The sequence below is a fragment of the Crocodylus porosus genome, unplaced genomic scaffold (assembly GCF_001723895.1).
Source record: "Crocodylus porosus isolate Cpor-Errol unplaced genomic scaffold, CroPor_comp1, whole genome shotgun sequence".
Taxonomy (NCBI): Eukaryota; Metazoa; Chordata; order Crocodylia; family Crocodylidae; genus Crocodylus; species Crocodylus porosus.
In genome coordinates this window covers 122752886-122768646 of record NW_017728943.1, presented here as the reverse complement: position 1 = coordinate 122768646, position 15761 = coordinate 122752886, and the positions used below count along the sequence as shown (strand labels likewise).

The 15761-nt window shown below is 42.8% G+C and overlaps 1 protein-coding gene across 5 annotated transcripts in view; it reads left to right on the top strand.

Annotated features, from left to right (window-relative positions):
* The window catches only part of ADGB (androglobin), a 262841-nt gene that overhangs the window by 234387 nt on the left and 12693 nt on the right, over positions 1-15761 (top strand). For 4 of the 5 annotated variants that reach the window (XM_019550118.1, XM_019550117.1, XM_019550119.1 and 1 more), the window contains 2 exons: positions 3018-3155; positions 12127-12311. In XM_019550118.1, the coding sequence (XP_019405663.1) occupies positions 3018-3155; positions 12127-12311 (323 nt within the window). The remainder of the gene's footprint in view (positions 1-3017; positions 3156-12126; positions 12312-15761) is intronic. The other variant, XM_019550121.1, reaches the window with a different exon arrangement.

The following is a 15761-nucleotide window of genomic DNA, read 5'->3' as shown; positions in this document are numbered from 1 at the left end:
TGGACCGGTCATGTGCTATAAAATCAGTAAATAAAGTACAAGTGTTGTAAAATGCACCTTGCAAAAGTAACACTTCAGAAGCAGCTCCAAAGTATTAAATTTAAAGAGCCACTGAAAATTAAATGTAAATTTTTTTAAATCCACCTGGGATTTAATCTACTGGGGAGAAGTTTTTCACACAAATTTCTCTCACCGGAATCCTTCCTTTCTGTGATTGGAAAATTCTGTTATCTTAAAGCATTAAATATATTATTATAATATCTTTCAGAAATTGTTAAATGGCTATGTATCTTTGTCTTCCTTCAAAATGTCTTTTAAACAATAGAACAAGTTTAGAAGTAATCTTATAGTATTTAGATTTAGTTTTTCACTATTCTTAAGAACTTTGAGCAATGCCAGTTTCTCAAATATTTCCTCCCCCTGCTTATAGTTTCATAGTAGCTAGGGTCAGGAGGGACCTGAACACATCATCTAGCCTGACTCCCTGCCAAAGGCAGGAATGAATGCTGGTTCACAAGACCCCAGACAGGTGATCATCCAACCGCTTTTTGAATTTACCCAAGGTAGGGGCGAGGACCACTTCCCTAGGAAGTTGGTTCCAGATTCTGGCCGCCCTGACTGTAAAATATTGCCTCCTGATCTCTAACCTAAACCTATTCTGCATCAGCTTATTACCATTGTTGCTCATCACCCCAGGTGGTGCTGGGGGGAATAGGGCTCTTCCTATTTGCCGATGATCTCCCCTGCTCTTGCAAGACTATTCTGCATCACAGATCTTTTTCTGAATTCGCTTCCACCACCCTGAAAAAATTCTTCTCTTTGTGGTGTTAGCTTATCTTTGTATTTGGATGGCTTAAAGCTTGGAAACTGTGAGGATATGTCCATTAGTTCTTTTAACTCTGTGGCACAATGAAGGCTAAATTCTTCTCCTTGTGGTGTTAACACCCTTTGTATGTTTATCATCTAGTATCAAAATTCTCCCTTAATCATCTCCTACTCAAAAAAAGGAACATAATTTGCTTTCTGATTCTTATAAATCTGTCCCTCAAAATTGTTATTTCCGCACTCTGAATTTTTTTGCATTAGCAACATCTCATAACATATGTCGTATAACATTTTGTCATGTGAAGTCATATGACAGGCCTGAAAAAAGGATTATTTAATCTGTTTCATGTGATGCCTGTTATGCAGTCCATGACTGCAATTTCATTTTTTGCTTCCATATCACACTGCAAATGCCCACTTAGTTTTGTGGACCTCTTGCAGCATTACTGGTTTCCAGCTTTTACCTCTAGTGGATGTTTCCGCAGATGCATAACCTTACTATCTTGCAACTTGCATCTTACTTTGTAAATCTTTGTTAAAGGAGTAGCAGAGGCTCCAGTCAGGATCAGAACCCTATTGTAGTAGGTGTTATTAAAATTGAAGCGGAAATAATGTGCACTTCCCAATCTAAGTGTCATGCCAGGATTTGGGCAGCAATGTCTGGGGGTCACCTAGGGTTAGAAGAAGCAACCAGGATCTGAGGGAAGTGTGCAGAATCAGAGTGTAGGGAAGCCAGGAGTTCTGTCTGGGGAATCAAGTCCAAGATCCAGAGGGTCAGGCAGAGCATAAGGTCAGGATGCTAGTTGGGTCATGTATCCAGGAGATCAAACCAGAGCTGGGCAGAGACCCAGATGGTCCATGGGCAAGCTTGGTTGGGTATCCAGAGTATCTGTCAGAGAGCCAGTAGTCACACAAGGCAATGGCGCAGCTGCCTACATACAAGATTGAGCCTTATTGCCTTGGATGCTGTCTCTTCCAGGTCAGTTGAAAATGCTGAAGGGCCAGCTGACCCTGGCTGTCCACCCCGGTGACAGGGGTGTGTGTGTGTTTAGGCCTAGATGGAGGGTTCTGGCCACATGTCTCTGCCTCAACATTCTGCTCAGGAGATGGCAAACTGGGATATGTGGCTGCATCAGGCAGGCTGAGGCCCCAGTGTCAAGAGGAGAAAGTTGAATAAATACAATTTGATAATTGATACGCATGAAGTTTTATATATGCAGATACTACTAAAGTTTTGCTATTACTTCACTGACTGTAGCAGCAATGGTCTTTGAGAAGGGAACCAATAGAAAAAAAGTAGCAGCTTTAAATCATCTCAGAGAAGTTATTTCTTCAAAAAAGGAAAAAAATTACAAAGGCATTAGAGCAGAGTGGACAAGCAGATAGCCAAGGCCACGATCACTGGCAGCATGGAGGAGTTGAAGTGCATGACCTGATGACAGACAAGAACAGCTATGTAGGGAAGGATAGATCTATGAAGAGCCTGAAAAGTTAGATGTGGTAAAGAGTAGAGAGTTAGCACAGGGATTCATATCATACAACAATATTATATAGCAATAACCTTAGAAACTCCAGATTCTGTACAATAAAAAGAGGCTGAAAGCCAAAGAAGAGGAGCTCTATTATCAAGAGGAAAGACAAAAAAAATCTGATTGGTGGTGGCATTCTCAACAGTGACAACGAATAAAGAAATAGGTTTTAAAAGAAAGATCTTGCATTTCATTTTAGCCATATTATAGTTTAGATAATGGGTTAGTAACCAACGGCTCTCAGGGCTTTTCTATCCAGCTTGTGAAGGCAGGGCTTCTGTAGTGTTTCACTGTCAGGGGCCTTTGGTGGTTGTGGGCTTCACCCAAACAGCAGCAGCCCAGTAGCAAGGAGAAATGATGGCCAGCTTGGAAGAGCTGGCCTGCCTCAGACCAAGCTGGGTAATTTCAACCAAGTGATCCTGGAGCATTGCTGATCCCTGCCAATAGGGGATGTCAAAAAGACAGGCTGACATGTGGTTTGGGGTGGAGGAAGGCAGGTCAAATGGCAAAATATAGTCTGGAATCATTGGTATAAAGCTCTGTGCACTGAGGGAATTATTCATACATTTCCCTCCTTTACTCTGCAAAAATATTATCTCCCAAGTCTGTGTTTTCCCTTTCTTGACTTAAACTCAGGGTCTGTTTTCCATCCTCATCCTCCAGTATTACCCTGGTACTATTGTGGCTGTCCATGGGCAGATCCAGGATTTTGTAAAGGAGAGTGCAGACAGGTGCCCGACAGGGCAAGCAGACCAAACTGCAAGACAGCAGCCAGGGACATTTTTAAAGTTCCCAAACCAGGTAAGAATCTCTCTCCAGAGCTATTGGGACCCCCAACCACATTCACACCCTCCCTTGCCTGCCACTGCCACTGTCCCCAACTGCCCTGAAGGAAAAAGGAGCTCTGGAGCTGTTCCTGCCCTACTCCAGCTGGGCTGCACAGGATGCCAGGCTCAGCTGGGGACAGCAGCAGCAACAGGCAGATTGCCCTCTCCCTGAACCTGTTCCTGAGCTAGTGGGAAACACCTGTAGGATTGGGCAGGGAAGGAAGAGCCCACCCACTGCTGCCATTGCCACTGTAAACTAGGCTGGTAGGGGTCTATAATGAAACTTGAGACAAGAATTTGAGGGAAGGGAAGAAGGGAAGCAAATGGGACTGTAATAAGAGGGGGAGTTTATCAGTTTCCTTTGCCAACTATTTTCTATGAATGTCACCAACATGCCTTAAACCTTTTCTCCAAATCATTAATAAAGATTGTCAACAAAATCACACTTAACATCAGTTCATATAGCACCTCACAAGGCACTTCTCCCAAACTCTGTAAACTTTCATATATCATTAATCATTAAGTTTCAGTCAGTTTTTAATCCCTGTAGTTTAGGGAGGTTCTGGGAGACCCTTTACTAAAATCTAAGCATCTACTGCAATTGGATAATCTAGCAATTTGTTTTACATGTGCACAAAATAAAGTTTGTTTAGCAAAGTTTGATATATATAAAAATTCATGCTTTTTTGCCCAGGATATATCTTATTTCCTAAATACTTACACCTTTCTCTCTTATTGTTTCATTTTTATTTGGAACAGAAATTAGAGTTAACATTCCTTTTTTGAGTAGCACAACATTTGATTTTCTCAATCTTTTTGAATCCTCCCGAATTGTCCAGAATTACTCAGCTAAATTTGTTGGTGGCTTAATAATGTTTTTAAGTAATTATGTTACTAGTTTGAATATATGGCAGCTGGACTCGCTTATTTGTATACACAGACATTTTCCAAACATGCCTTATTCTTTCCCAATAATTTGCTACATGTTTCACAGAAAATTTTAATCTCTTTCTTAGTTGACTAATATTTTTTTCACACTTCCCTTCAAAAAACTGATTTTGAAAGAATATTTTTAATCTATAATTAGATTCTGAAATACTGTTTCTAGATGGGGTTTGATCCTATGCTTTTGAAGTTAATAGGAGTTCTGCTATTGATTTCAGTCAGAGTAGTGATTCTCAACTAGCATGCTGTGCCAGCCCGGTCTGTCAGGAGATCCTTTCAAGGGTGATGCAGAGTGCCATGCAACATTAGCACCGTTATTTGTGTAAAAATAATTGACAAGATAAATCTAGACATTTCAAATAGGAATTCATAATGTTAAAAACATTCTATGCTGGTGTGATCTTTCTTAATTCTTTGCAACAGAAGAATTGCCCTGTTGTTTTTTCATGGTCAAAGAATGAATGAAAATTGAGAGCTGGCCTTTTCCAAGAGGTTCCTTTACTCTAAAAAGGTTGAGAATAAGCTCACAGAGCAGTGTTTCTCAACATATTCAAGCTCAAGGCATCTCTTGTTAGACTTGGAAAATGCCAGTTCTTAGTTTTGACTCAATTTTGGCTACAAAAAAATAATCAAGCAATTCTCCTGTTGTAAAACACTCAGAAAAACAAGAACAGGTCAGAATATTTCTAGCACTATGGATTCCTGTTTGAAATCTCCAGGTTTATCTTGTGAATTGTGTATGCACACTTAACAGTGCTAAGATTATATAGCACCCCAAAGTACCCTTGATAGGACACATGGCAGTCCAGAATCTTTAGGAGAAATTATTAGGAATTATTTGGCCTGATGTCACTGAGTCTACACACGAGAGTAATAGCTGCCTGACTTGGCCAATATGAACATTTTAAATGGGTGAATAATGTGACCTTGCTTAATGGTTAACAGAGATTTCTCTAGTCCCTGACAGTAGCTGTCTTCCAAACTAATCCGATTGTGTTTGCACTTGAAATTCTGTTTATGCAAGGATCCAAAAGTAGTGCATTGTACCAAAACAAAAAAAAATGCCTAATTTAGCCCCGTGGTCTATCTTAAAAGTAAGGTACATAATAAAGTACTACAAAGTAGGCTAATGCTAATATTTGTTACTTGTACCAAAGGTAATACTAATAGCAGTACTTGATCTGGATAGTTTAGAATAGATAGCACAAGCTATGTTAATACTACATTAGAAATTCTTGGCAGCAAACATGATTACAGATTTTTCTGATTGTGAAATAATTATTAAAGCAGTTTGGACACAGGACTTTACCATCTTGGACTCCCTTGGGGTACAACAAATTAAGTTATTTTTTTTCCAGAAAATTAGAAAATCACAATACACATTTAAAGCCAGGATTGATTTTTAGGCACAATTCATACATACAACAATATGGGTACATAATTGAAAGGATACCATCTCATGACTGGAATTTTAACAGTTGCATTGATCCAGATGGAAAATTCCTGTAATAAACCTTCTTGTTTCCTGATGGCACTTCTTAATGTAAGACAACAGTGCCACCTGCAGTATATTTTTGTATTGGAGCTAATATGTCTTTTTTATATTAACATTAGCATTTGCTGAGTTTTTAAAACAAATCTTCTACTCATGTAGATCATAAATAGTTCTACAGATGTTTTAGATGAAAATAAGCTCTTTGGCATATGGAATATGTTGCTATTTGTGGTTTGTAAAATTATACATCCACCTATGGTGCTTGCGTAGGTGATGTGTTTGAGCTACTAAATTGTAATTTGGTTTATGAACCTAAATATTAATATTAATTTGGTTTATGAACCTCTCAGAGTTTAGAGGTATTCAGTTACAGGAATTGTGTTCAACCCAAAATCAAAGTTAGACTTGGGGGAGCTAATTCCAGTATCCATATCTGTAATCCTGTTGCAATTGAAAACTAATACCTTGCTCACATTTTTTGGTTTAATTTACCATTTTTTTGCTGGAATTTCTCTTCTTCCCCTTAAAACCACTAGAAGTGCTTTTTTTATTTTGAATGATGCTATACATTCAAATACATTACAAGATGGTTGTTTAGGTGGCTGCATCAAGCATTCGAAAGGTGGAAAATGCCAGAGTTTTGATTCTCTGTAACTTCAGTTCTGTCCCTGTGTTTTCATACTGTGCAGTGAAGAAGGCAGGGGTTCTGTGGATAAAATAGTATGTGATCATGAAATGCATATGCTCTGGGAAGGGAAAGTAACAGACAGCTCTCCATCCAGCATATTCTAACTTCCAAGTTCTTGAAACTTAAATAACTTCAAGTTTTAATTTAAGTTTTGAGTGTTTATATACTTAAGAAAAACAAAAAACAAAAAAACCAGTAAAAACAATTTCTGTCATATGTAAATGTTACCAATTTTTTCCAGTAGGATTTGAATCCCAAACCTTCATCACTGTGGTACAGCTTGTCACTGCAAGAGCTACCAGCTTAATATAACTAAGTGGCAATAATACAAGGTTGTTTTTTTCAGTATAGGTTAGGGATTAGGTTTCAGGTTCCATCAGTTTGGTGGGCATGAAGTTCGGACTTCAGGGAAACCCCACTTGCCCTAGCTCTCTCTCCGTTGCTTATGGAGTTAGGGGAGCTCCTACCCTATGTGTCACCCCCCACAGGAGAGAGATGGGTACTAGATGGCACCACTAGTGAGTGTGAGGGGTCTTTGTGGAAAGTCTGTCCTGGACTCTCCCTTTATCTTACATATTCTCTTGGAAGGTGTAGAAATCTCCTGTCTGATGTGGTGCTCCACAGAGTTGGTGATAAATGAGCCACTGAGGCCATGCTCTAGTCTGGAGCTTTATAAGGGAAAGCAGACAAGCCCAACTCTGTTCTTATTCCTTTACTTACACCTGACTCACCTGTAATTACTCTCCATGGGCATCAGCCTGAACCAAGCCTCACCATGTTTACTGATTTAAGTAACTTGCCAATTAACACTTAATTTCTCATCTAAATCTGAAAGGGATTTCATGGGACAAAGAAAAGGCACTTCTATTACTGAAGGGTTTATCTCTTGCCAGATCTCAATGGTGAACTGCAAACAAGAGAAGCATAGGAGCTTCTCAAATACAAGTCAGAAGAATCTTATATGTTCTGCCCAAGGGTATGATAATTTTTCCATCACTTGAAATCAAAACTGGATGTCTTTTTGAAAGATAAAGTGCATCTCAGCAAGCAGGTATAGTCTTGATTCAGGCATCACTTGGTAAGATCTTTTGGCCTGTGTTTGGATGATGATAACAGCTTCTTTAGTTTAACAACTGTGGGCACAGGCAAACAAACTACTCACCATGTGATAAACAAAAGGGAAAATGTATAATGCCTTGCTGTTGGACAGTAATTGCCCCTATGCACACACTTAGATGGTGGTTAATCCATAATAGATTTCCCATGTTTCACTAAGAAGCAGGTTGCTGTGGCTTAGCTTTCGTTTACTGCAAGGTGAAAACGTGTACATGGACAGTAACAGTGTAGAAGTGAACACGTTTTAATTCCTTTGCTTGTACACCCAATACAACTGAATAAATGAATGGAAAGGGCTAAGCAATTTAAATGTAAGTGTAACTCCTGAAACATTTTATCATTATGCCAAAAGTCTTATTAGTTCCATACATCCACTGCTTGCCCTGAATGAGGATTGAGGAGCTTACCTTCGGTAAATGTCCCATGCCGACCCCAGTGCCTCCACTGCACTCCTCACCCAGCTGCTCCCCAGTAGGGTGTGCAGCCTTAAAAAGTTTGTGTGCAGCAAGATTTTTACTGGTGTGCAGCTGTGCATGTGCACAGCTTAGAGGGAACACTGCATGCAGCGGTGGTTCTCTGCCTCACCCAGACACCTCCAGCCCCAATCTCCTATATTGTTTTCACTGGACCAAAAAAGATAGAGGGGAATAGCATGGAGGAAGCTGGAAGTGGTGATAGCAGCCCCCAGGTGCTGGAGTAGCTGGGACAAAGGAGTGGGACATGACCCCTGCACAGTCTGCAGGCTGTCAGTTGTCATGGAAGACTGTCCCTGCTCTTTCTTCCTCCCTCCCTGATACATACAAAACAAAAACTTAAATGCTTCAAAACAGTACCTCACTGGAAGAGGTACATGTCAAAGGGTATGTACTTTTGCACAGCAAGCCTGCTAAAGCATTTTAAAGGCATTTGAAACTTTTCAATTGTTCCTTAAAGGTACTTGAGAACTCCCTACCTTTAACCATGTGAGGAATCCCATGCTTGGACGGGTGTTTTCAGTACCTTGCTGACTGATGACCTCAGTGGGCTGGATCGTATAGTCCAGCTAAAAGCAGCTACCTTTGTGGCTCCATAATTCTGGAAGTAGACCAGCACCACATAACCAGAGGACTATTGGAGCATGCTTGTTCTACAGTTTGCCATGTATAACCTTCTTTAACCCTTACAATGGAAGTGTATGGAGTGAAGGAGAAAGGAAGAGGGAATTGATGTAGAAACATTTGAAACCATTCTGTCCCTCCTCACTGGGTATGTCTACACATGCATTTACACCAGCTTAAATTTACTGCACAGTAAATTACCACATAGTAAGTGGGAAAAGGCAGGTGTTAAAGCACATTAGCACAATGTGATGCAGGTATCAAATTTATGCTCAAGTTGGTGCAAACTGCCATATTTACTGCACGGTATGGGCGTGCACATGTAGATGTGCACCCATACTGCACAGTAATTTCAGTTACTGGTCAGTTAATGTGTACGTGTAGATGCACCCACTGGGGCAGTTCTGAAGAAATGATTTCAGTTAGCTTCATAGCCTCTGCACACAACTGGAGCAATGTATCTGTCCTGGGATGATCAATGTTAGTTTTCAATATACCTGAAAGTGTAGGGAGGGGCTATTTAAAAATGTGTTGAGTCATATGTTGGGTTATACAAGCTCTCTACAGTTTACACGTCTATCCATGTTACACTTTTATCCATGTTAGAATCCAAGTGACAGAAGCCTATCTATCCCTTGCAGTGTCTAAGAACTGATCTACATGAGAAAGGTATTGTAGAATAAGCTGTAGTGGGATTTAAAAGCATATTAGCTTCTTTATACTATCTGCCCACGTGGACTTGCTTGGCACATGCTAAATGCAAGGTAATGTGTTCCACTTGCAGAATGGAGGAAACCACCTCACACAAGTTCCCCTACTTGGTACAGATAGTTACAACTCAGAATATTATGGGTCTGAAGGTTAAAAAGAAATCAGCTACATCCCATAACATGGATGACTGTAACAAGCATTGTTTAGTTAATGACAGTGCCATGTCTCTGGAGCATTCATATGAAGACATTTTTTATATACAAATAATTTAATTTTACAATGAATAATGCACAGAAATGGGCACATATACCACATTTATTTATTGTGGAGATATGTTCTGGTAATATGAAATTAAATAGAAAATAATTGATGCAGTGATATTGTACTTTGAAGTTATATCATCAATATTTATTTTATATTAGCATTTCTTCTAGAGTTGCTTTATTATATTCAATATTTACAGTTAATTTTTGCTTTCATTTCTTAATGTATGCTTCAATGATTCTGAATCAACCTAGGTTTAGCACTACAGTGCCATCATATATTATTTAAATAGCATGAGAAAAATATTTTTTTCAACATAATAACAATAACATATCAATGTGTACGTAGACAGAATGTATATTTCTCCATTTTATATTTATTATTACATTTTTCTATATAATCTCAAGAATGATACTATAAAGCACTTATCCAAAATTCATTTAAGCCAATGGCAAAACTCCCATTTTTCCATTGGCTTTCAGTAACCTTAGGCTGGGCCTTATTGCACAGTCTTTTATACTCACTAGAAGAGAATAAGAACAGCAGTAAGGACAAGGGCTGTGCAAAACACCATTTTGTGTCGAAATCTATTTCACTGTTTTGAAGGGACAGTGTTTCATTTCATCACATTTTATTTCAAAGCACTGTCCCATTTCGTTTCATCAAAACTGTTTCGACTCATTTTGACATTTCGCCCATAAGCTATAATGGGGAATCATGAAAATGCCTAAAATGTTGTCATTTCTTGCCTCATTTGGATGCAAATTGCTGGGATGGTAGCCCCTTCTGAGGGCCTGAAGCCTGCTAAGTTTCAAGGAGATAGGTGAAGAGGTTTCTCAGAAACTGCACCTTAAAATCTTGAAAGCAATACTTGCCAGAAGTGGCAGCCTCCTGTCATCTGGTGCAGATCCAGGGGATCACCCCCCCCAGGAGGGCTGCGGAGCCATGTCAGACTCCTCCCAGGGGTGCCCCCAGATCTGCACTGGATAACAGAAGGTTGCTGCCTGCAACAGGCATTGGGCGCAGCCTGCACCCAGCATTGGGGAAGACAGATCCTGCCGCTGGCCCCAGGCATCAGTGGTAACCTCCTGTCATCTGAGCTCAGATCTGGGGGCCCGCATTCCTGGGAGGAGTCCAGCACAGCCCCACAGCACTCCTGAGGGTGCGAGCCCCCGGATCTGTCCCCCAAATGACAGAAGGCTGCTCAGAGTGGTGAGAGGCAGAGCACGGCACCGGCTCTGCCCACCTCCTACCACCAAGCTGAGCTCCATGGGGCTGGTGGAGCTGATCAGAGTGCAGCCCAGCAGTGGAAGTTGGGGAGATCCAGGGCTGTGCTCCCTGCCAAGCTGAGTTTTATGGGCCTGCGAGCCGCTCAGAGCACAGCCCTGGCTCTCCCCTGCCTCCCATCACGGGGCTGCTTTGAAACTCAAAATGTTTCAAAACTTTCAAAACGTTTTGAGTGCCCTCATTTTGTTTCGAAGCTCTTTTGATGGTTTTTGTTTCAGTGCTGTTTCAAGCTCGAAACACATTGAAACAAATTCGAAATGAAACACTTGGCAGAATTTCTCACAGCTCTAGTAAGGACACTGCAAATAGTGCCAAGTGATGGTCTTTTCAGGACATGCTGATAAGCTATAAAACAGTCATGTTTTTCTTCTACCATCTCACCAATCCTCACTTCCCAAATAGAATCACCTGTTTCTCTATTGCAAGGAAATGAAGAGGTTAAGCATATTTTAAAAAAGTTTTAAGGAATTTTAAGTGGCAATAATATTCATATTCCAAACTCAAACTTTTGCTTTTCTGGTATACCTAGAGATATTGTTCACCACTTATTTCAATATATAAATGCCTCACACTCTTTTAGATTTCTTTATTTTTCTTTATCTCTTTCATTCCTTGGAGTCTCAAAACAGCAGAGACTTCCTATGCTTGAAGATGGGTGATTGTGCCCACAAGCTTGCAAAGAACTTTTCTCCAACTACTCAGTTGGTCTAATAAAATATATCACATCTACCCAAAGAACCTTGCCTGCCTGTGTGTTCCTGACCCTTTTCCTTTTCTTTTTCTTTTTTTTTCTTTTGTGCTGTATTTTCTTCTTCCATTCCTTATACTTGGTGGGTGATATGGGCTTTGGAAAAAATGAAGCTTTAGTTCTGTCTTTTCCATCCCCAGTCATGCAACAGGCTGGTCAATACAACTCTGTTAGTACATAGCTGGCATATCTACCTTGTAGTACATGGAGAACCCATGAGTTAGACTATGATTTCTGAGTCACAGTCTTCTTTGAGGCTGGGTCAGTACAGCAATACACAGGGCTCATGGAAAATGCACAATTTGAACCCAAGGTAAAATACTGTATGAGGCAAATGAGGGTATCAATATGTGACCAGTTTTAAACTAAACTGAAAATGTAATTCTTCCCTAATGTTTTTAACGCCTTTGGACAGCCAAAGAATGCTATAACTGAGTGTTTCATGTTTCCAATTCAGTAACTCATTTTTCGTTTTCTTTCTGCATCATTGAATGGTTTTCCTATTCCATCCCACATATAATATGGGGGACTTTGTTCACAACTGACCATGATGTCATGCAATTCCTCATCCCTCATGAATATACACATGAACAGTGCATGGTGAGAAACATGAAGACCCTGTTCTTGCAGTAAACCAGGATACATATAATTTTGAAGGCCAGAAATCTGCAAGTACTCCTAAACCAACCAGAAAAACAAAAGATAAAGCAACTGAAAAGGCAGAAAAAGAAAAGTCTAGCAAAGATAAAACAGCACCTACATCTCGACCTGAATCTCAGGTAACACTAAATTCCTGAAGTCTTATTGCATTTGCTAACAAAAATATATTTTAGTGCCATGTAACTGTATAAACCTCATTGATGCTACTTCCCATTTACAATCAAAAGTGGCATCAAACTCTGTACAATCAAAATGAACAAGGATCCAAGTCATTAAGATAGAGCCAAAGGCAAAGGCAAAGATCAACCATTTTTAGTACCTAGTCCTTATTCAAAGGTCTAATTGGCCTCTGTAGATTGCAGACACACTAACATGGAACAAATAGGAAACCAGTATTAATTCATCCTCTAATAGGCCTAGCATTTCTCCTGGGAAAAAACCTTTTATCCTAGCATTCTACAGACATACATACCCATTATCCTGCTTGAAGTACCTGTGAAATATGTGGGATGAAATGTGCTATCGCCTTTTCCCAGGGCATCATATATGTCTATAAAGTTTTTGTGACTCATTCCAGGAAGATGTTCAAGCTGTATGCTCCCCCTTGCCACCTACTGGCAGAGGAGCAGCAGTGCATCCTGGAAGGGCTACCTGTGTAAATAGCTGTGCCACTCCTGTTTCGACACAGGTCAAAATCCAGAATAATCAGAACCATCTCAAACCATTTGTCTATATACTCTTAGAGGTTGATTACTCTTTTTCAAGAGAATCCACAGGAAATGGCTAAAGGTCTCCATGGCTAGGGACAGACTTTCAAAAAGCCAGAGCCTGAATTAATTCAATTTTGGCAGGTTAGTCTAACCTGCATAGATTAAACCAATTTGCAAGTGAATAAACATCCACTTTTGACTCAGGAAATGCAAGCACATGCTTGCAGTGACTCAGACCAGAAACGGGGCATGGGGGGGCGCTAAAGCATGCCCTCAGCTGCAGGGAAACTATGTTGGGGGGTGGGGCGGAAGGCATGGCCAGCCCCAGCAAGTCTTAAGTGAACTGGCCAGGGAGGGAGTTTAGTTCCCCCCTCCCTGTCCCACCGGCATGGACCAGAGCGCTCCCACCTTGCTTCTGCAGCGGCGGCGTGGGTGCTTGTTCAGATACTGGCTGGAATGGACCCCTGAGGCAAAGGGGTAGGGATGAAATTTATTCCCCGCTCCACCCCTTCTGCCGCTGGGAAACCACAGCCAGGGGCTGCTAGTCCTGACTGTGCCTTTGCTGATCAGTCCCTGCACGGGGCGAGTGGCGGAATAAGCCTTTCCCGGCCTCCTTTGGCAGATGCCAGAGGGAGGGGGGAAATAAACCCCTTCTCTGCCCCCTTTGCCTAAGGGGGCCATGCTGGCCAGACTCTGGCCGTGCCCCTGGCCCTGGCCCTGCTGCTGGAGTGGCAAGGAGGAGTAACCCTGAAAGGGCAGCAGCACCAGTCATGGTGTCCCAGGAGCACAGGCCTCTTCCTGGCAGGGGTGCTGCACTGCAGGCAGGAGCAGGCCAATCAGAGCTGCTGCAGACAGCATAGGGCAAGTAGTGCACTGGGGGGAGAGGGGCTATGACCAACCCTCCAAACCTAAGTGCCGCCACACACCCTGCTCAGTCTGCGGCAGCTCTGCCCACTCCATTTCCACCCACAGTGCAGCCCTTCTCACCGGGAAGAGGTGTGCGCTCCTGGGACACCATGACCCGGGGATGCTGCCCCATCAGGGTTGCTCCCCACTAACCACTCCAGCAGCAGGGGTGGAGGCATGACCAGATGTCATCCTGGCATTGCTCCATTAAGGTGAAAGGTACAGGAAGTTAATTCTTCCCTCTGTCCCCTCTCCCCATCCCAGGGTTTGCCTGGCTGTGGGTGGTGGTGAAGGTGGGTGGTGGTGAAGGTGGTGGCCAGGACTGGCAAACCCCAGCTGTGGTCCCCAGGAGGAGAGGGGACAAAGGGAAGAATTAACCCCCTCCCTTCTTGGCTACGGGTGAGTGGCAGAGGCAGTGACTGAGGCTGGCAAACCTGGTCCCCAGGGTGAGAGGGGATAGAGGGAGGAATTAACCCTCTCCCTGCACCCTTCACCTTAATGGGGTCATGCCCCAGGTGGCAGTGGGGCGGGCGGTGGGGAGCCAAAGGTGCAGCATGGTCCCCTATATCAGCTGCTGCTGTACCAGTATGGCCAGGGTGGGCACCCCTGATGGTAACAGTGACAGCAGCAGGGAAGTTGCAGGGATGGCACCTGGTACACAGTGCTATGCTGCACTCCCACCACCAGGTTGGAGAACAGTGAACAGGGCACGACAGACTCAGTGCCTGGTGGCTGCAACTAACAGGGCTCAGGTCTGAAGGGGTGAGCCTGTGCCATGAGCACTGCTGTGGGGGCCAGGGCTAGGTAGAAATGGCTACCAGGCAGGAGCTGCTCCCCTAGCTGCATGCTCAGCTGGCTCTGCCCTGCACTGTGGGTGGGACAAAGGGGAGGAGGGAACTAAACCCTATTCCATTCCCATTTGCTGGAGTTGGCTGGTCATGCCACCCTGCCCCCTCCCTGTGGCTGCTTTGGGCAAGGGGGTGGGAAATGCCTGACAGGAGCTGCTACACCCTGGCCAGGCAGACACTGGCTAGGGTCCTGAGGAGAGAAAGGGGGGGAATAAACTCCCCCTCCCCCCTTCACCTCAGGGGGCCATGGCAGGCCAGCTTCCGGCCACGCCCCTACCACTGCTTGGGCTGGAAAGCAGAAGGGTGTGGCCAGCCCTGCACTCTGGAGCAGAGAGCACAGCCCAGTCCAGAGCTGCAGAGCATGCTGGGATGCTGGAAGACTCTGATTTAACTTAAACCAGGAAGGGGTCTGGGACAGAAGTTGCATAAACTAGTTTGACCCAAATAAGTTAAGTCCAGTACTACATACAACAAGGTTTATCTTAAATCAGTTTTGGCCATTTTGAAACTAATGTTCTGTTACAAGTTTAAACCAGTTTCTGATCACTTAAATTGGTTTATTGGTGTAACTTCTGTCCCTAGTCCATGGGGCTTTTTATGCAGAAACATATCTCCAATATTCTGGTAGTTTTTACCAAACAGTCAGTGAGACCTGCACATAAACCCATAATACATCCATGGCTTCCTCCCAGTTCAAATCCCTGCTAATATGGGTTTCTGGCATTGTACCCTGAGCTGTGGTGAGTACAGCATCAATTAAACTCTTCTGGCAGAGATTCTGCACATGGAAGTCATGGCTGCGGAAATGTAATACGACCTCAGGCAATGTGAATATCAAGGGCTATAGGCTGTACAGGAGGGACAGGATAGGAAGGAAAGGTGGGGGCGTGGCACTCTACATTAGGGAGGAATACCCATCCTCATCAATTAACAAAGAATCAGAAGGGCACTCAGAAGTGCTTTGGGTTAGAATACAAGGCAGTTGAGGGGAAAGAGACTTAACAGTGGGGGTCTACTACAGACCTCCCAACCAAGGGAAAGAGCTCGACCAGGAATTCTTAGGTCAGGTCACGGAGGTAGTGAAGTCTAAGGATGTGGTAGTCAT